General features: G+C 37.0%; 1 protein-coding gene across 1 annotated transcript in view; it reads right to left on the bottom strand.

The window, feature by feature from the left end:
• Positions 1-21983, bottom strand: part of GTF2F2 (general transcription factor IIF subunit 2) — a 138817-nt gene that overhangs the window by 100216 nt on the left and 16618 nt on the right. Inside the window, exons 3-4 of the mRNA XM_004433636.3 lie at positions 14131-14149; positions 12805-12949 (exon numbers count right to left, since the gene is read on the bottom strand). Coding sequence (XP_004433693.1) covers positions 12805-12949; positions 14131-14149 — 164 coding nt within the window. The remainder of the gene's footprint in view (positions 1-12804; positions 12950-14130; positions 14150-21983) is intronic.

The raw sequence follows: 21983 nt of genomic DNA, 5'->3' as shown, positions 1-21983 counted from the left end.
GTTGCCCCCAGGTGGGAACCACTGCAGTTGACAACATATAAATATAAATATACACATAGAAAGTGGCAGGTTAAAAATATATTCATAATCTTCAGGCAATCATCAGACAATTTTTGTTTCTGCAGGGCAAATCCAATAGGGAATTTACGAAATTATGAAGGAACTGAGGCTTATAATAAATGAAGCTATATATCACTGTGATAAATACATATACATATATATATATACACACACAGTGTGTATATATATACACACTAGGATAAAATCACAGTGATATATAGCCTTATAGAGCCTTAGGAGATCAAATTCAGCAGGGCAATAATGATGGGGGATAGGTAGAAATATATGTGAATAAAGTGAAATTACATCTTTTTACAAAAGTAATTTGCTCTCAATCACTAACAGTACGTTAAAATACCTACCACAAATCCCTAAAGCTGGGTGGGAACATATAGAGTTCATTATATTAGTCTACTTCAGTGTATGTTTGAAATCTTCCAAAATAAAAATTAAATTTTTTCCACTCTATTTCTCTCTTTCTTTTTTTAATGCTGCCTATTACTCATGAAATTGACTTTGCATCCATACTCTGAAAACCAGTGGTATGATGACTAAGGGCACAGGCTTACAAGCTGCATGATGTTGGTCAAGTTATATCCTATATAAACCCCATTTCTCTCATCAATAAAATAAAATAATGGTGCCTACCTCATAAGCTTGTTGTGTGAAATAAATGAATTAATTCATGTAAAGTGCTCACCATAGTGAACAAAAATAAGTGCTCAATAGGTTACCTATTTCTGCTATCACTGCTTAACGATAAGAAAGATGTAAACACGGCAAATTTATATGCCTTAATAAAAAGTTCCTCCAATTCCTCCAAACTAAATAGTTACAAGAATGAAAAGTGATACAAGGCACTCTGTAACACAGCCAATGTAATCAAGAATATAGTTCAGGTACAGGCTTCAAATTCACTTTAGTAGCCCTTCCTATTCTGCTGTGATGTAGCTTTTTGTCAGATAACCTTTTTGTCAGCACTGGGTACTTGACAGTGGGACTAGTGAGGCTATGGGAGAAGGGGCTGCTACTTTTTTACATGAAAGCCTTCCATGCTCTATGTGTGTTTTTTAAAATACAGAATATGTATTGCTTTTTAAAGTAATAAACCGTTTTACAGTCTTAGCTTCTTTTTTCCATAGGGAATTACTGTATTAGTACTATTCCCTATATCAACAAAATACAGTTTCAAGCAATAAAGGTATAAAGCCAACCAAGTAACATGTCTCCTCTTTCTACAATGAGAGGGTATGTGGCAGAGAAAGAAAAATCAGCTGCATGGCATTTTCTCCATTTTAAATTTTGATATAAGAATAATATACTTATGCTCAAAAAACTAGAGAAGAGACCATGCCTGTGTACAACAAAAACTCTGAATGAGGTTTTAAAAAAACAATAGCAATAAAGTTATTTGAAAAAGCCAAAGAAAATGAGTTATTAAAAATTAAAATATTTTTAGGGCCGGCTCCGTGGCTTGGCGGTTGGGTGCGTGCGCTCTGATGCTGGCGGCCCGGGTTCGGATCCCGGGCGCGCCCCGAGGCGCCGCTTCTCCGTCCAACGTGAGGCCGAGTCCCACGTACAGCAACTAGAAGGATGTGAACCTATGACATACAACTATCTACTGGGGCTTTGGGGGGAAAAACTGAATAAATAAAATCTTTAAAAAAAAAAAAATTAAAATTAAAATATTTTTAAATTAAAATTGTTTCAGTGACTTAGTTTTAATACCTCAAGTAAGTAAGTTATTTGATTTGATTTTACTATGCTGTGTTTGGTTTGTAAAGAAGCCAGGCTCTTCCTAAGATCTTAAGTGCACATGAATCAAAACAAAGAACAAACTTCACAACCTGGAGCTATAGAAAATCAAAAGGAAAAAACAGAAACATGTTTGTACAGCCTGTCATTCCCTCCAGGTACAATAAAAACTCCCTAAGCTCCTCTCAACTGCTTTACAAAACAGGAAATGAATAGGTTTGATGATAAAAGCTGAGTATCACAGAATTTTAGGAATAGGCAAATACAACATGTAATAAAGGTAAACACTTGATGATGCTTTCTGATATTCTCCATAAAAATCACAAACAAGGATATACAGAAAACAGAGGTCCAAAATAAAGTTATTTATTTAATAGAAATCATAACCCAAACTTGAGTAAATTTTAGGCAATGAAATTTAAGTGGAATTCATGGGTACTACAACTGGAAGTTTAGATTACTTTAATAAAGTCACAGCAATGACTAAAACTGATAAAAAAAATGTGCCATATTCCTTGCATAAATTATAGATCAATTCTTCTGATGAACAGTACTATAAATATTACCTAATTTATATTCAAGACATTGTCAGTGTGATTATTATAATACAGATATAGAAAAGACTACATTACCAAAACAAATATGCATGGGTGGCAAGGCTGAAACAGAATTCAAACATCTTTCACCCTATACTCTTCACTGATCCTTCAGTATTTCTCACTAGAAAACATGCGGCTGAATTTTTAAGTTTTTCATTAATAATTACATTTGATCACATAATTTATGTTAAAATTCCAGGAAATTTTTAACCATTCATATACTAAAGAAACAAGAGAAACAAAAAAAGGGCTTGTCATGATATACCCTACACTGAAAAATCTCTACTCAATCTAAGCACTGTAATTGCTAGAAATTTGGAGGACACTGCCTAAACCATCTCTAAAGAACTTTGTTGGTTTTCTCCAGTTAAATTGCAAAGATTTTGTTGTAGGCAATTGCAGACTCATCACAATGAGTCACAATAATACACACTAACTCCTGGACAATGGTTATCTCTGGAAAGAGAGGTGGGGGTGGGACCAGGAAAAAGAAAAATGGAATGTCCACTGTAGCTAAAATGCTTTATTTCCTTTAAAAAAATATGACAAATATCAACACTGATCAATATAGCTGCTTGGCACAGATTACACTATTCTCTACACTCTTCTATAGGCTTGAAATATTTCATTATAAAAAAACTGAAGAGTAAATCATTAGTTTTAATGAATTTAACCTGTGGTTCCAAACCTTAATATTACCCTTACACTCCAGTTTTTTCTTCTTCTCCTTCTCACCCTCATCCCAGATTATTAAAGCACCAACCACGTATTTATACTCTTTTCATATTCAGGTATGTATGCATAAACATGCCTTGTACTCTCTTTCCAGCCACTGAATGAAGGAATAAAGGAACATTTTCTGCTATTAGGTTTAGTTTTTCAGAGAGTAGACATGGCTCAGGCAGTTGGCAGTAAACTTCAAAGCTGAACCTCTGCAGTCAGCCACAAACCTTGGTGGCAGTTCAGGAAATATACAAAACAGTAAAGTCATACATTTTTGTTTCAGTTTGCTCTTCCTCACAAGTATAAGATTGCCAGAAACTAGTATGATTCCAAATATTTAGTAGCATGGCTGTTACAGTCAGCAAAAAACAGAGCTCCTTACTCCTTCCACAGGGGCCTTTGCACATAATTCACTGGGAGCGTTGGAAAGCCGGGTGTGGTTGCTCAAGTGCATGGGATTTAGAGATGGCTGCACGTGTAGTGCAGGGAGGCAAGAGACAACCTGGAGTTGCCAAGAATTCATCAGAGCTCAGTAAGCAGACATTTACCCAGGAAGACCTAGCAGCATTTCTGTTACCTATTTTAAAAAGATTGTTTTAAAAATGTATTTCTAAATATGAGGAAATACAGAGGGGCTAGTCCCACATTCTCTTAGAGCTTTTGTTCTCTCATCTGCACAATGGAGATTTAATTTATTTATTTATTTATTTTTTTTAATTTTTTTATTTATTTATTTTTCCTCTAAAGCCCCAAGCAATAGTTGTAAGTCATAGTTGCACATTCTTCTAGTTGCTGTATGTGGGACGCGGCCTCAGCATGGCCAGAGAAGCAGTGCATCTGTGCGCTCCCGGGATCCGAACCCGGGCAGCCTGCATCGGAGCGCACGCACTTAACCGCTAAGCCACGGGGCCGGCCCTGGAGATTTAATTTAAAAGTCTCTCCCTCTTGGGATTGTGGGGAGAATTAAAGAAAATAGTATATGTGAAGGCAGGTTATACACCAACATATAAGTGTAATAAGTAAATACTTAAAGGAAATAGTTTAACAGAGGTTCAAATCCAGTAAAAATATAGGTACTATACTCAATACCAGCTACAAACACTGAAACAAGTGTACAATCCATTGCAATGAATGATGCTGCCCTAACAAGCACTAGAGGGAAGAGGTGTCTCTATTAGGCTACAGCCAATACAAAGGGTTCGATACACCACAGGACATCTCAAACTGGAACCTGCAATTTTTTCTCATTACAACACACTAAATCAGCATTCCTTAGAGTATGATCTATGACCCTGTCAGAGTATGACCGTTGGGGGTCCTCAAGATCATCTGGGTGTCACCAAGGTCAAAACTATTTTCATTAAAATATTCAACTGCCTTTTTCAACTGTGTTATTTGCACTGATGGTGCAAAAACAATAGTAGGTAAAACTTCTGGGGCCACTACAAGTCAAGGCAGTGGTACCCAACTGTACCAAACTGCATTCTTTACCACCTCACACTCACAGTTTAAAAAAAAAAAAAGCCAGTTTCACTAAGAATGTCCTTGATGGGGGCTGGCCTAGAGGCATAGTGGTTAAGTTCACACACTCCACTTCAGCAGCCTGGGGTTTGCAGGTTCAGATCCTGGGCGCAGACCTACACACCACTCATCGATCCATGCTGTGGTGGTGTCCCACATACAAAATAGAGGAAGATCAGGAACAGATGTTAGTTCAGGGCCAATCTTCCTCACCAAAAAAAAAAAAAAAAAAAAGAATGTCCTTGATGAGGAGTAAGAATTATATTTTATTCAATTTTGGTCCTTGACACAAATCCTTTAATGTTCTGTGACACCAAATAGGAAGTACACATAAAGCACTTCTGCTAGATACCAACATAGAATGCCTGTCTCAAAGAAAAGCATTTGTGTGATTGAGCTGGGAGCTGAACTAGCTACTTCTTTCATGGAAGATCATTTTTTCCTGAAAGAATGATTGAGACAAACTATAATTATTATGACCAGATATCTTTAAAATTTTTTCTCAAAAATGAACGCAATAAGCCCACCCTTTCAAAGAAACAACTAACAGTATTTGTTGCCATTAATAAAGTTCAACCTTTGAAATGAAAATTTGAAGTTCTGAAAAACTTGTACCCACCACAAGCTTGACAGCTCTCCAATACTGAAAGACTTTCTGATTAAATCAATGATGTTAATGAATGCTAAATTTTGATATTTGTATAAGGAAATGTGTCAAGATGTGGAAGAACTGCATAACTCAGTGAACCAATATTCTCCAAATGATGGACGCACAATATGAGGTAAAAGATCCATTCAAAGTACAAGATAAAACCAGTGGATTTCAATGTAACAGGGTATAAAAAGCGCACTGGTAAAGTTTCAGATTCTATATTGCAACAAACCTTTAAGAAACTACCACTTGTAGAGTTTTGGTCTAATATCAAAAGATTATCCACAATTATATGAAAATGCTATTAATTACTCCTGATTTTTCTAACTACGTATTTGTAAGAGGTGAGATTTTCTTTAGATACTTCATCCAAAATAACGTATCACTATAGACCGAATGCAGAAATGAATATGTGAATTCAGCTTGTCTTTTAAGCAGACGTTAATGAGATTTGCAAAATGCCACTCTTCCTAGTAATTTTTTTTGGAAAATAGGGCTTGTTTTTTTCTTAAATAAGTATGCTATTTCTGTTTGGTTTTTTTTGTGGGGAAGATCAGCCCTGAGCTAACATCCATGCCAATCCTCCTCTCTTTCTGCTGGGGAAGACTGGCCCTGGGCTAACTTCCGTGCCCATCTTCCTCCACTTTATATGGGACGCCGCCACAGCATGGCTTGACAAGTGGTGCATCAGTGTGCGCCTGGGATCCAAACACCGGCTGCCAGCAGCAGACTGCGTGCACTTAACCGCTATGCCACGGGGCCGGGCCCAGTTTCTTTTAACGTGTAATGTATAAAGGGGCCCTGAGACCAAAAAGTTTGAGAACCACAACACTAAAGTGATACAAAATAATTACAATTATGATGGATAAATCTAAATAAAATCTCAGAGAATCTCGGTGCATGGCAACTAGTAATAAGCATATGGTGATAATTTAGGCAACAGGGTGTAATTCATGTTCAAAAGCAGTGATGAAAAAAAAATTCAATGAAGAAAAAAACAGCTGTAGTTTGAACGCTAATAAACACACATACATATATATAAAGCTTAATTCAAACCTCTGAAAATTATATAACAGATATCCCATTCTCAACAAAGGGGGGGAATGCACCAAGTTAATGCTTTCCATAAACATTTAAAAATGAGAACACTACCTTTATTTATGCTTCATTTACCACATTTGCAGGAAGTTCACGCAACAGATTATAAATTCTACAATATAAGTTCAGTTTCCAAAATGACTAGTAATTCGGCAGCTTCAAAGAGCAGTCCCATAGATACACATTTTTCTTCAAATACAAACTAATACATTCTAAGACATATGTCTTAGAAAAAAGAAAAAGAGGAAGCTTGGCAATAGATGTTACCACAGGGCCAAGTATCTTTAGAGTCCTTACTGCCATATGAGGCCAGAGAAGGAAGAATCAACAAAGGCTAGAGCAGTAAAGGTAAGGGTGGTTATGACTAAAAAAGGCAAACAAATCCCTGGCAGAGGAAAACCAGAGGCAGGTGCCAGGAAGCTATTGTAAAAGATAAGGGATTCCAGCAGATTGGACTAGAGGAAGGTGGAGAGGATGGGTGAAGTTTTCAGAGGACCACTTTGGACTAAGCAGTACCAAGTAATGGGGGCCGGCCCAGTGGCGTAGCAGTTAAGTTTGTGCGCTCTGCTTCAGCGGCCTGGGGTTCGCAGGTTCAGATCCCGGGCGCGGACTGACACATCACTTGTCAAGCCATGCTGTGGCGGCATCTCATATAAAGTAGAGGAAGATAAGCACAGATATTAGCCCAGGGCCAATCTTCCTCAGCAAAAAGAGGAGGATTGGCAATGGCTAATCTTCCTCACAAAAAAGAGGAAAAAAAAAGAAATGTATATGTGTGATTTCTACTACAGAAATGACCAAATGAGACAACTGATGAATGAGAGTGAGAGGAGGCTAAGAATTCTTAGAGCCAAGAAAACAGAAGAATGATGTATCAGTGACGGAAATAGGGAGATATGGAGAATAAAGGAATGGAGAAATCAATTTGATTTCGTATCTTCTGAGTTTCTGGTGATAAGAAATCTAAGTGGATTGTCTGTTAAGACAACTAAAGATGAGACATGACTTCAGTTGAGACTAGACCTTTCTCATTGTTACCATTCTGGTCCAAGTCTCTGCCATCTCTCCCCTGGATTACTACAATAGCCTCCAGCTTCCACACTTGCCCTGATGGTCTCTTCTCAACCTGCCAGCCAGAGCAAGCCTTTAAAACAGCATCAGATCAAATCACTATTCTGCTCAAAACCTTCCAGTGGCTTCCCATTTCACTCAGTAAAATCCAAAATTCTTACAACGGTTTACAAATTGCTTCATGCTCTGCTGCCACCAACCTCCTTCCTCTCTGGCCTAACAGCCTACTACTCGTCCCCTCTGCCCATCTATTCCACCCACACTGACCTCCTTACTATGCCTGGAACATGCCTGGCTTGCTGTTCCCTCTGCCTTGAAAACTCCTAGTTGGCTAATTAACTCCACAAAGCTAACTCTTCTAAACGAGTTCAAGACCCTGTTTAAATCCCATCTTCTCAACCGGTCCCACGATGACCACACCAGTTAAAATTGCAAGCCCCACCATCAATCTAGTACTCTTGACCCCACTTCCTGCTTTTTTCCCAGAGAACTTACCACCTTCTAAACTGTGATACAATTTACTTGTTATGTTTATTGTTTGTTGCTGTTTCCTCTTACTAAAATGTAAGCACCATTAAGGCTGAGATTTTGCTCACTAAAGTCTCCCAAGCCTAAATAAAAGAGGGACTACAAAAAGTAGACACAAGTATCAATTTGTTGAATTAATGAACTGCTACAGAGTGGTCAAAGACAATGAAAATTTACAGCAAAAAGGTCATCATGTTTCTATCGCTCTAACCTCTATCCAGCTCTAACCCTGCCCATTTCTTCCAATATTTTCTAACTCAGTAATGGTTTTACCATTCATCCAGATGCTCAAGCCAAAAAAGATTGGAAATCATTCTAGATTTCTCACTCATCCAATTCCCCCACGGTCAATTTATTAGCAAAAGCTGTCAAAACCACCGCTATCTCTAGAACAGGATCCCTCTTTTCCACTCCCATTGCACTAGTTCAAACTTTTTCATTTCTAAACTAGACTATGAAGTCCACAACTGAGCTTTTTTGCTTTGATCTAACCAGGACTATTTAAAGGATTTTAGATAGATATGACAGAGTACGACAGACAGGAGAAAGCAAAGTGAAGAAGAATAGGATACTTGAAGGCAAGAAAAATGAAGTTTATTTTCACTTTCTTTCCTCCTATTCAATGCACCCTACTCATATACTTCAAGGTCCAGCTCAAATATTATCTCCACTTTTGAAGCCTTTCCCAGTTCCTTAAGGCAAAGTACATACGTTTTTTTTCTTCTTTGTACATAGCTCCATTAGAGCACTTTCTGTAACAATTATTTTTTCACATACGAGTTGCCCAATTGGACAGGAGTCTAATCTTATTCTAGCACAGGGCCTAGCACCAAAAATATCTGTTGAACAGATGAATGAACAACTTTTAGTCTAGAATTGGCAATTATAAAGAAGAAAACCTAAGCTTCAACAAAGGTAGGGATGCGAAGGACAAAAGAAATAGAAATTATCTAATTAACAAAGAGTCGATAAAAATATAAACTAAAGACCCAAAGGGGCAAAAAATAAAGGCTAAACATATGAGGCATTTCTGCCTAGTTAAGGGTACTAGCTAATACAGATCCCCATGAAAATAATTACCAGAGAAATAGATTATTTAGAATTTCATAGAGAAATGTGGAGGTGGAAGAAGGGCTAATCCAAAATAGCTCTTAAAAATAAAACATGTTCTCTCAGACAGGAACATTCAACTAGAAACAAATTAATTGTGTTCATAAAACACTCATGAAATGCAGACTGTTTTAATTAAGGAGAAAGCATTGTAAAACATATCAGTTCCCTCTAATCCCATCTTCTCCAAAGATACTCAAATATGTAGAATTCAATCATTAAAAAAACTAGCTCAAAAGGAGTCTCTCAAAAACCAGCAAAAGTATGTTAACAGAAGGAATAAAGTTATTAAAATTAAACTCTTAATACATTGAACTCAAGTGAAGTTTTAATTTTTCTTACAAAAGTCTACGTTTTACAGACCCGTACACTATTAAAAAGAAATGAAGAGCCTAGAAAAGCAATTTTTTATAACCAGGTACAGTTCTATGCTTGAGGGAAAATGTAAAAATATTCAAGATAATGCTTGCCTCGTGTATATTTCAATGTAAAATGGCTCAGTTACTTATACTTTGCAGGTTCACGACCAACCAAGGTAACACTAGAGCGGTCACTCTGAAGCTTTTTTGGGTCACAGACCCCACTGAGATTCCAATGAAAGCTATGGTCCTGTCCTACAGAAAAACATGCTAATATACATATATATCCAGCATTTTAAATAAGTCATGGCAGTCACACAGCCCTTGCTATTTATGACTTCCCAGACGTCCAAGAAACCCAGTTGTAGAACTGATGCTAATGAGTAGAAATAGCAAATGATGTAAGGCTCCTCAGAAAAGAAAATAAACCGTCAATAACAACTGGAAAGCTTTTTTCTCAGTGATTGAGGCAATCAAAAAACACTGATATAAAAATTCCCATTGGGGGGGCCGGCCCGGTGGCGCAAGCGGTTGGGTGCGCGCGCTCCGCTGGGGCGGCCCGGGGTTCGCTGGTTTGGATCCCGGGCGCGCACCGACGCACTGCTTGGCAAGCCATGCTGTGGCGGCGTCCCATATAAAGTGGAGGAAGATGGGCACAGATGTTGGCCCAGGGCCGTCTTCCTCAGCAAAAAAAGAGGAGGATTGGCGGATGTTAGCACAGTGCTGATCTCCTCACAAAAAAAAAAAAAAATTCCCATTGGCTGAATTTTATCAAGTGCTATACACCCAGGAAGAGCTATGCACATGCCTTAAACCTGAAACCTAAAGTGTTTAAAAATAAGATCTAATATTAATAATAGTAATAACAGCTAAGAGTTATTGAGCATTTAGTATGTACCAAATGTTGTTCTGTTTTAAATATATTCATATTTATACATAAATGTAAATAATTATTATCCCCATTCCACAAATAAGGAAATTAAAGCACAGAAAGGTGCAAAGAGAGTCAAGGAACAATGACATGAAACAGAAATGATTAATGAGATTAAGAAGCAAAAAATTCCCTTATAGTGTACACCACCTAATAGCAATTTAGACCTGCATTTGTATTATCACAGATCTACAAAGCAAGAACATATTGTCCAAACTCCGGAAGAAGGATGACAATCTTGATATTTTCCATATCCCTGCCAAGATAATCCTTATAATACCATATTCACTTTGGCGTACATTGTAACCAGAAATGTGAACACAAAATGTTCAAAAAGAGCACGACACTAACTAAAGGATTTACAAGATTAAAAATGGAAGATTAATTTTGAGGATAACAAACCTTAGCTTTCTAAATCACTATCTTTTGTATAAGTACCAGTGAATAAACCATGCTTTGGAAAAATCAGCAACTTAATAAGAGGTTAAATCTGAAATAGGGTACCTTTTTCTACAAAGGAAGTTCAAATTTCCCTACCTCAAACTTTTTTTTCAAGGCTCTGCCTCCTTTTTACCATCTTGGTGCCATGCCTCTTCCACTCCAGGGACAACCACCAAAGTAGAGAAAACCTCACAGGTTCAACAGGTCTTATTAAATCCCATCAATCACAAGACAAATTTCAGACTCCTTGAATGTGCCTATGCTATGCCCTGCACAATGTAGCATACAATAAATATTTGCTGAATGGTTGAATCTTCTCCAGGAGAAAACGCATGTGTTTAACATTTTCTACCCCCCATACTACTACACTACAAATTATTATAGCATCAGAATAACACAATAAAACAAATCTTTCACCTTAAACCACATGACAGAAAAGTTATAATTGACCATTTTGTTAGATTCTACATTCACAGAGGAGAAACAGAAAAAGACTAACTTGTTTAAGATTAGTTTACGCAGCTATTGGTAATCCAAGAACCACCACAAAAAATGTATCTGAACATATTCCTTTTTTTAAAACAATGTCATTCTTGGGCCGGCCCCATGGCTTAGCGGTTAAGTGCGCGCGCTCCGCTACTGGTGGCCCGGGTTTGGATCCCGGGCGCGCACCGACGCACCGCTTCTTCGGCCATGCTGAGGCTGCGTCCCACATACAGCAACTAGAAGGATGGGCAACTATGACATACAACTATCTCCTCAGGCTTTGGTGGGAAAACAAAAAAGGAGGAGGATTGGCAATAGATGTTAGCTCAGAGCTGGTCTTCCTCAGCAAAAAGAGGAGGATTAGCACGGATGTTAGCTCAGGGCAGATCTTCCTCACAAAAAAAAAAAAAAAAGAAAAAAACACAACATTGTTAACATTCTATAATTTCTTACAGCTTTCTTTGTAATGTTTAGTGAAAATACAACAAAAGCACAGATCTTTTTCTTTTATACAACAATAAACTTTCTGAATCGGATATGAGAAATTAGCTCCATTGCAATGAGTTGGCCCGCTACTTTAAATAGTAATAGTCTAAATTCAGTGAAGGTTAAAATCAAGAAACAATGAAAATAATCAAATATATATATATATGCCACAAAAAAGTTTCCTCTGTATTTAATTCACAAACTGAAACACTTGCTCCTGATTCACTGAACTGTTCGAATATCTGATAGCAAACACAAAAAATTTATAATACCAATTAAAAGATATTAATCTCTATGCATTGAAAAGCCCCTCTTATGGGCCGGCCCCGTGGCTTGGTGGTTAAGTGAGCGCGCTCCACTGCTGGCGACCCGGGTTCGGATCCCGGGCTCACACTGACGCGCTGCTTCTCCGGCCATGCTGAGGCCGCGTCCCACATACAGCAACTAGAAGGATGTGCAGCTATGACATACAACTATCTACTGGGGCTTTGGGGGGAAAAAATAAATAAATAAAAATCTTTAAAAAAAAAAAAAAAAAGAAAAGCCCCTCTTAATATAGAAAGCATACAAGAGCAAAAATTCAGACTAAAATATTCCCTAATATTAAGCAGTTATTTTTTAAAACACAACTTATAGTTGCTGAATATCAATTTACCAAAACATCCAAGTATGACCTTATCTTGGCAAAACTCAGAATACTGTTTCTTCAACATCCTAAAAGACAGCTTGATGCACCACACTGTTCCATCTGCTTTGTTCTGTTTCTTCATGCCCCAAATGGAAATTAAACCCTTTGAGTAACAGCCAAAATTTCATCAATCATAGGAAAGTACTTAGAGCAGAGAAGTAACAGGATATGAATAGCAGAGAGAGACAAAACAATAGGTGAAAACAGCCTTGGTAATGACCTTACAGTGTATGCTGAGATAGAAAATCTATACAACATGTACAGGAATCACATTAAGTAATACTATTCCCACTTACCTGATGAGCTCTCAGTAAATACAGTTAATGTCTGTCCTCCAACACTTTGCAAGACAAATGGATGTTCTCTAGGCGCACTGACTGAAGCTGGTTTTCCACCGATATCATGAATATTTGCAAGATCCTCATTCAAAGTAAATGACACCTAACAGACAGACACATTAACCAGAGCTTATTACAACAGACTTTTGTATTCAAAGTATCTGTATAGAAATTCTGATTATAAATCAAATACTTTTTAAAAAATTTAATCTTTTCTAGTCATTTTATTAACATTTTTCTAAAACTTGATCAAAAAATCCTTAATACTTAGTCATAAAAAGAGAATCTATTCCCATTTGTCAGAATAATAGGGCTAATCCATTATAAAGATAGACAGCTTTCAAATGTCTTCTCTGGTCTGAAGAAATTCTATTTCCAAAATAGGAATAAAATTTACTTTCCAAAGGTCTTTGAGGTCACAGGATCATGTCTTGTTACATTTATATCCTTAAATATATAAATATATATCCTTAAATATATATATTATATATACATATCCTAGCAAAGGACCTGGCACATAGAAGGAAAACAGTATTTGCTGAATGAGTGAAGAGTTCAAGAGTACTAAGAAAACAATTATACTTGAAGTGGGGGAAGTGAGCTATTTACTAAGAAAGCTTAAACACTCCCATAAGCAGAGAATATATTTCTTTTTTAGGTCTTAATGACTACTGTATGAGTACATAGTGCTGTTTTATTTTTGAATATTTTAACAAATACAACTAAATATTTACAAAGATAACTCAATACTGAGGTTTAGAATAAAAAGACATAGTCGGTGTTCTTTCAAAATGATTTTTACTATATACCAGATCCCCCAAAAGAACATCAAATTTTACATCAAAGGGATTTATAAAACACTGATCTCCCAACCACACAGGAAGATTAAGTAGTCATTAAGTCTCTCTCCACTATGTGATAGGTACCACAAATTAAGCCCTGGACTTAATGGGTCAAAACCTAAAACCCTCAAAAATCCAAATCAAATGCCTTTTGCCACACTGAAATAATGTTAAAGTTATTACTGAAACAACACTAAGTTTCATAGTACTGAGAGAGGGGATATTTTAGGTCAAAGTAGAAAAATGCCAAGAACGAACAACTAGAAAGGAGTCCACTCATTCAGACAAGAGGTACATTTAGACTATTACGTGTTCCTGACCACCAGCCACTAGTCTGACGTGGAGTCTTCCAGAATGCAAACACCACTCTCTCTTTACTATTGTTAATGCATAGTAAAATAATCTCATGTTTTAAATAAAATTTTCGTAGAAATAATCTTACCTCAGTCCTTCCTTGATTCCTAAAAGAGAGAAAAGGAAACATTTTAAATTATTTAGATTTCATGTGTTTTTCAAATCTAAGCTAAACACTCAAAGAAATAACATCACTTCATATTTACATAAAATATTACATTTACAGAGATTAATAATTATTCTTGGCTCTCCTCAATTATTCTATTTGTAATCCTATAGGAAAAAAGTCACATTAATCCCACATGAGTATTTTAGATATTATGAGTTTGTGTCACTTAACACTATTATAACCTGTCCTAATAATATTTTATACAAATAATGATCTTATTACAATTCTTATCTTTATTTCTGAGCATATTTCGCATTCAGCAGCATGTGAATGCATATTTAACACCAGATATATAGTACTTCAGCAAACTTTACTATTTATTTTGTCTAGCCGAATGTTTCGTTTACCTAACAAAAGCTTAAAGATCAAAAACTGTTAAATTCAATAATATTTTTAAGTTATATGCAATTTTTTTCCACTATAAAAATATATGCCCATATATAAACATTAACACAAACATTAATTATTAATACAAACAAGCCAAAAGAAGTTTTAAAATAGCCATAATTCCACTGTTACACTTTGTACAATAAATATCCTTTCAGACTGTTTTCTGTATACAGTCATGCGTCACTTAATGACGGGGATACGTTCTGAGAAATGCATCGTTAAGTGATTTCATCGTGCTCACTTCGGCAGCACATATACTAAAAAAAAGTGATTTCATCGTCTTGCAAACATCACAGAGAGTACATCATAGAGTGTATAGCCTACTACACACCTGGGCTACGTGGTACTAATCTTATGGACCACTATCGTATATGCGGTCCATCATTGACAGAAACATTGTTATGTGGTGCATCACTGTATTTGAATTACATATTTTTTACTTTTTTACAAATATGAAATCAATGTACACCCTATATAACAGCCTAATTTAAACAAACAAACCTGTATGAAATACCTACTATATGCAAAATACTGAATGTAAGGTCCCTGTCCCCAACCAGAGGAAGATACAAAAGCTACATTCATAACTATAAAAAGAGATAAATCTTAATGTTTAAGAGACCCACAGTGTGCCAGGATCAGATAGTAAGACATCATTTCTTCCATTTTAAGAGTTAAGGGGGGCCGGCCTGGTGGCGTAGAAGTTCACGCATTCTGCTTCAGCAGCCAGGGGTTCGCCAGTTCGCATCCTGAGCGCAAACCTACTCACCATTCATCAAGCCATGCTGAGGCGGCATCCCACATAGAAGAGCTACAGCTCTACAACTATGATACACAACTACATACTGGGGCTTTGGGGAGAAAAAAGAAAAAGAGGAAGAGTGGCAACAGATGTTAGTGTGGGGCCAATCTTCCTCAAAAAAAAAAAAAAGAGTTAAGGAATGGCTCAATAAAAGAAGCAGCTCTGAGCTAAGTCTTGAAGGGTACTGGGATTTCAACAGACTGAGATGAGAGTATAGTATCAGAAGTAAATAGTTGAGCAAAGCCATGGAAGAGTCTGATCATGAAAAAGTGATCAGATTTGGCTGGAAGGGAGAGTGCAAAATAAGGAATAGTGGGAGATATACTATAAAGGAGAACTGGGGCTAGACCATGGAAGATTTTAAATATCACAATACAGAGGACAGACTTCATTCTTTAGGCAATGGAGAGCCACAGGTATTGTTTGAACAAAAGAATAAGTACGAAGTACAAAGATATGCTCCAAGAAACTTGCACCAGAAAATATATATAGAACAGATATAAAGACCAGTTAGAAAACTACTGTTTCTCCATAACTCCAGGCTGAGTTCCAGTCTGCCTTCATTCAGTTGCTCAATCATTCACTCTGTCACTGTCTACTACATATCCACTAGGCACTGTGCTAAGTGCATGATATAGTATGAGTATAGGTCATTGACCGCAAGAAGATTCCAGTTTAATGAAGAAAGACAGATCCAATCCATGAACAACTATAAACAGGATAACTTTATGACAGAGGTACAACATACTGTCATGGAAATACAGACAAGAAAGCTAAGAAAACATGAATTGAGTGCAAGCTGAGGTCAACAACAAGGGGGCATTCCAGGCTAAGAGAATAATCCAACTAAATATCAGAAATGAGAAGGTATCTAGCATATTCTTACTAAGGTAGGCTGGAGTCAAGTGGTAAAGAGCCTCTTAGGCCAGACTAAAGGGTCCAGAATCTTAAACAGATTTGTTTACTGCAGGACTTCTCAGAGTCTTTCAGATACTAAAATGCAACGTCAATCTTCTTTTTGTTGGGGAAGTATCCAGAACAGAAGTGAAAAAATTTTAAGATTTCACATAAAAATATGAATCTCCAGCTTCTCTTACAAGACTGGAAGATTTGGCAATAGTGTGCCCCTAACTCAGCATGACAACAATCCCCTTGACATGCCTAGATAGGCAGGCACTGAATTCACTAGGGGCCCTTCCCTGTCACCCCTGAACTTGGATTCTAGAGGCATTTAATTTAGCTACCTTTAAAACAGAGGTGATGTAGGCAAAGCAAAGGCAAAAATGCAGAAGGCACTTACGTAATGTTTACTGAATTGAATTGGGACTAACGCAAAAACCCATATAAAAAGTAATGAAGGCTGGAACCAGGTAGTCATAGAACGCAAGGAAGAGTGTATAGCAGCACCTTTAAGCTGCCAGAGCTTCCAATGACTGGAAGTGGGCAGCAAAGGAAAAAGGAGGATTGAAGATCATGCTGGCATTTCCAGTCTGGGTGACAAGAAAATCACCCAGATATAATTAGGGAACACAGGAGGGGAGGACAACTTCATTTTCATATATATAATTTAATGGCATCTTAGCTGGAATGATAAGAGACTGATGAGCTCTGGATGAATTAATTTTCTAGAAAAAAATTAATCCTTGAAGACTTAAGACTTTTATTTTAAAAGGATTACATATTCTTTTTTTTTTTACTGAGGTAACATTGGTTTATAACATTATATAAACTTCAGGTGTACATTATTGTATTTTGATGTCTGTGTAGACTACATCATGTTCACCACCCAAAGACTAATTACCATCCATCACCACACACATGTGCTCAGTCACCCCTTTCCCCGCTCCTCCCTCCCTGCTTCCCCTCTGGTAACCACCAATCTAATTTCTGTATCTATGTGTTTGTTTGTTGTTGTTGTTGTTATCTTCTACTTATGAGTGAGATCATACAGTACTTGACTTTGCTGAAAAAGGATGACATATTCTTTTGCGTTGGTGTGTGAATGTGTGAAGTATAAATGACCTTTTGTTGTTCTACGTTACAACTAAAATACACCCTTTCCATGATGAATTGTGGTTAAAATTATAAACATCCAGTATCGTAAAAGACAGTAATATCTTCAGACATGAATGACGTAAACATCCGGCCCATCCTTTCACTGAATGCCTCCTAACACCATGCAGTTTCTCCTTCATTACTCTGAGCCCATTTCTCAGTATCACACAGCTACCTCTTTAGACTCCAGTCTTGTTCCTCTTGCCTTTTTTTTTTTTAATTAATCATTTGTTTTTCCTTTTTCTTACACTTTTTAAATACTTCTTAGATTTGACACCACTGGAGCCAGACTTTTCATTAATCACTGATAGCCAATAAAGCACCACCTTTTCCGGGGTAAGAAAACCAACCAAATAATACCAAGCCTTTAACTGTTCTCCAGGGACTTTTATTGTTTTGTTTTGTTTTAATTTCTATTCATAAAGTCCCCTTCCTAAACAATTCAGCTCAAAAACCATTACGTGAGGCCCAGCAAGGTAAGTAACTGCAGAGTGCGTTGAGAAGCATGGTCACAGCCCAAATTGGGTGGAGAGGAAGTGCTTGGGGTAGAGAGGGCAGCCTGGGGCAAGGTTTCAGAGCCCAGTGGGATAAGAAGGGCATCCCCCATAAAGGAATGGCTCAACAAGAAGTGTGTCAGAGCCTAGTGGGGTGAGGGCATCCACATGGAGTGGAGGTAAGGAGGCATGCCTATGAGGAGAGGGCAGCCTCAGAACAATGGATGGAAGACTGAACAGGCTGAGGAGTGTCTCTGTGGAGGACAGCAAAGGTAGCAGCCTAATGAGGGGTGCTAGAGCCCTAGCAGGGTGAGGAGGACATTCACATGTTGGTGGGGGGGGGAAGGGGTCTGAACAAATAAGTGAATATCTTAAGGATAACAGGAATCAGGTTTCTCACCTTCAGAAAAGAGGTACAAATGTGAAAAGGGAGAAAATTGGAGCACCCCCTATGGTGTTGAACTAGAATTGGATATTGGTGTAAATTCAGGATTTTCAATATATGTAGATATAGAAACAAATATAGATGTAAAAGGGTGTGTGTGCATACACTTCCTAGCTCTAGTTGTGCCCCAAGAGGCCCTGGGAGCAGCAATGAGCACCTGCGGTATCCAGATCTTAGTTTTTAAATACTGTTCTCCTCTAGAAGGAACCACTGCTCCTTAGAGAAATGACTGACTCCAGGGCTTAGACAGAAATGTACAAGATGAGTCTAAAACATCTTTCTATGCCAAAAAGAAAGTGCTCAAAGAAGGATGAGGACATGTCAAAATGACACGGGACTTACATTATTGAACTGTACACTTAAAAATGATTAAGATGGTAAATTTTATATGTGTTTCTTACCACAATAAAGAAAAAAAGGGCACAAAAACCAGGTAAAAGGAGCTTCCACTGGCTAAATTTTGCATAATTTGAACATAAGAATAAATGATAATGGTAACAAATTGTGACCCACTGAATAAAACTAGAATTCATGAGTTCATGTTAACATAGATAAATAAAGTGGAAACTTTGATGAAGAATGGAATATTTATACAGTCTCAAAGTACAACCCCAGAGAATACTTAATAATTACAAAGGGGAAAAGAGTGAATTTACAGTGAAAAAGCTTAGAAGACACTCCTTAATCAAACGATCAAAGTTACCACTACCAGTAAGGGGACAAAATGAAAACATTCAAACCTTGCTAAAATACTGTTAAGAACTCAGATTCACTTTTGTGATATTCTTGCCAAAGATACATAACCTGAATCGAATTATGAAGAAACATCTGACAAACCCAAATTTTATAAAATAATCGCCTTGTAAACATCAAGAATGTTGGTGTTTATACAGTATACAAGTCAAGGAAAGACTTCCAAATGTTCTAAATTTAAGGAAACTAAGGAGACCTGACAACAGAATGCAATGCAAGATTGTAGACTGGATCTTTTTGCTATAAACATTGAGACAACTGGCAAACCTTAAAAGAAGTCTAAGGATTAGGCAGTAGTACTATTTGATGTTAATTTACTGATTTGGAGGGGTTTACAGTGATTATGTAGGAGAATGTCTTTGTTTGTAGGAAAAAAGTTCTTTATACAGTTCTTCCAACTTTTCTGTAGCTTCAGATTGTTTTGTTTTAAAATAAAAGTATTAAATAAATTAAAAATGTGCCCAGTTTATTTAATTAATCCCATACTAAGGAATTTGAGAATATTATTAATTTTTCTCTATCACAAACAATGCTGAAATGAATATCCTTGTATAATCAATCTTTGCATCACTAAGATTTATTTCCATGGGCTAAGATCCTAGAAATTGATGAAACTGCTCAGTCAAAAGCATGAATATTTTATTATTAATTTTTCTAGCCTTCTCATCATCCCAGTCCTACTCTGCTGGATGAGTCCATCTGTGTCTTTCTATAAGGACAGCACCAAGAACTGAACATAACGCTTGCACTGTGAGCTAACTGGAAGAAAACAGTTCTGAGCAACTGTTTGTCTATGTGTGTTTATATCATGCATATATGTATATATATACATACGTATGTTGCCAGACTGCCCTTCAGAAAGTTTGTACCAATTTAAACTCCTATCAATAGTATAACACTGTTATAAACTTATTAATTTTATAACAGAAAAATTATCTCGATTTTTTGTTTGCATATTTTTTTTTAGTGGGCCCCACATGACCTTGAATGTCAAACGTGTTTAGAAATAAAGCTAAAAACTAAGAGTGTCTGAGAGAAGCCATTAGTACGGACTGCATGACTGTCAGTAAAATACAACATATATCAAACTGAAAACTGAAGTTTTCTGAGGCAGGATGGTGATGTAGACAGGTCGGTTTTGAAATTACACAAGCTAAAGCAAAATTATAAACTAACTAAAATGCGGTACACATTAGATGTCCAAAGGTATAAAAATAATCCAAGTACAATGGTTTAGAACATCGCATAAATTGCTTGCCAAAAATGGCCCAAATGTTACCAACTGTTAAAATAAGCTGTTAACTCTCATCTTATTCATAACTGGACTCTCCTTTTCTCAGGTATAAACAGAACCAAATTTCGGAAGAGCTGCAATCCCAGCTGCATGTTTTCTCCCTCCCCTCTGTCTCTCCCAGTCCTGCCTCTGCTGGAATGAACAAACACCATGTAGATCTTCCTAGCTCCTGGCCTGTCACACAGCAAGCTGCTGCTGCTTAACTCTGGGAGATGTGACGGGGAGGGGACCTCCCCTCACCACGACATCAGACACAATGCAGGGTCTACTGTCTGTACTGCGTAGTATGTGTGGCATGACAGTAGGTGAACACTTATAAGTATTTTACATGCATTTAACCTATGAGGTATTAATGCCATGTCCTTTTAACAGATAAAGAAACAGAGGGGGTAAGCAAAGTCACATAGCTAGCAAGTGACAAAAAAAGCCCAGAGCTCACTGACTCCTGAGTCCATACTCATAATCAATATGCCACGTTGCTTTTTTAAAACCTTCATCATTTTCATTTTTTACCCAAATATACTTTTTTTAACCACACAGATACCCCCCGAAATTGGTTAATTTGCCTCTCTAAGAACCAGTAGTTGATTATACATCTTCTAGTCTTAAAAATATTTGAAGACAGTTTCACCTGGTCTGCCCTAAATCTTCTCTTAACAGCCATAGTACCTTCAACGTTCCTCATAGGACACTGATTTTTTTTTAGTTTTCTCATTATCCTAGTTTCACTCCACTGAATGAACTTATTTGTCCCTGTCTCTAAGTGCAGCACGAAGAAATGGACATAATGTTTGCATTGTAAGCTAACTGGCAAAGAAAAGAATGGGATTATCATCCCACTTCACTCTAAACAAACACCTATTAATGGAGCCTTCTGTTTATAGCCACATAACCTTGATGGCTCATATTTAGCTTGAAATCAACTAAAATCCTGATAATCTAGTCACATTCCCTGCTAAGCTATTCCTCACTCATCCTATACTTGTTTAACAGTGAATTTAGTAATTCAGTGAAAGCAATGAAAGCTAAGTAAATTAGTAACATAAACAAAATAGCCAGCAACCTACTATGGAACAGGCTGTTTTCAAGCATTTCCATAGCAATCTTACAGTACTAATAACTATAAATCTGCTCTCATCATTAAAAGGATCTAGATCTTCTACAAGATTATGTATCATGTTAGGTAGAAAATCTACTAGATCTACATATAAAATACACACAGACATCTGTTAATATTAAGGGTCAAACATATAGTTTATGGTCAAAGCCAGGACACTCTGAAGAGTGAAAGAGGGGACATTATTAATTGCACAGGGAAAACATGTAAACTGGGTCTGTTCTAGGCAAATTTGGGGGTATGGCCACCCTATGTATATTAGATGCAACTACGTAAACCATCTGCTTTAAACTAAGGGAGAAAAGGAGCTTGAAATTTTCTACCAAGCAAAGGGTGATAAAAATTGCAGCACATCCATTATTATTAGCTATTTAGCATGCTATCTTTAATATTTTACTTTAGGGATTAAAGTAGTACCTAGG

The sequence above is a fragment of the Ceratotherium simum genome, chromosome 10 (assembly GCF_057802395.1).
Source record: "Ceratotherium simum simum isolate JZ-2026a chromosome 10, ASM5780239v1, whole genome shotgun sequence".
NCBI lineage: Eukaryota > Metazoa > Chordata > Mammalia > Perissodactyla > Rhinocerotidae > Ceratotherium > Ceratotherium simum.
Note: the sequence above shows the minus strand (reverse complement) of the source record. Positions and strands in the feature narration are given on the sequence as shown.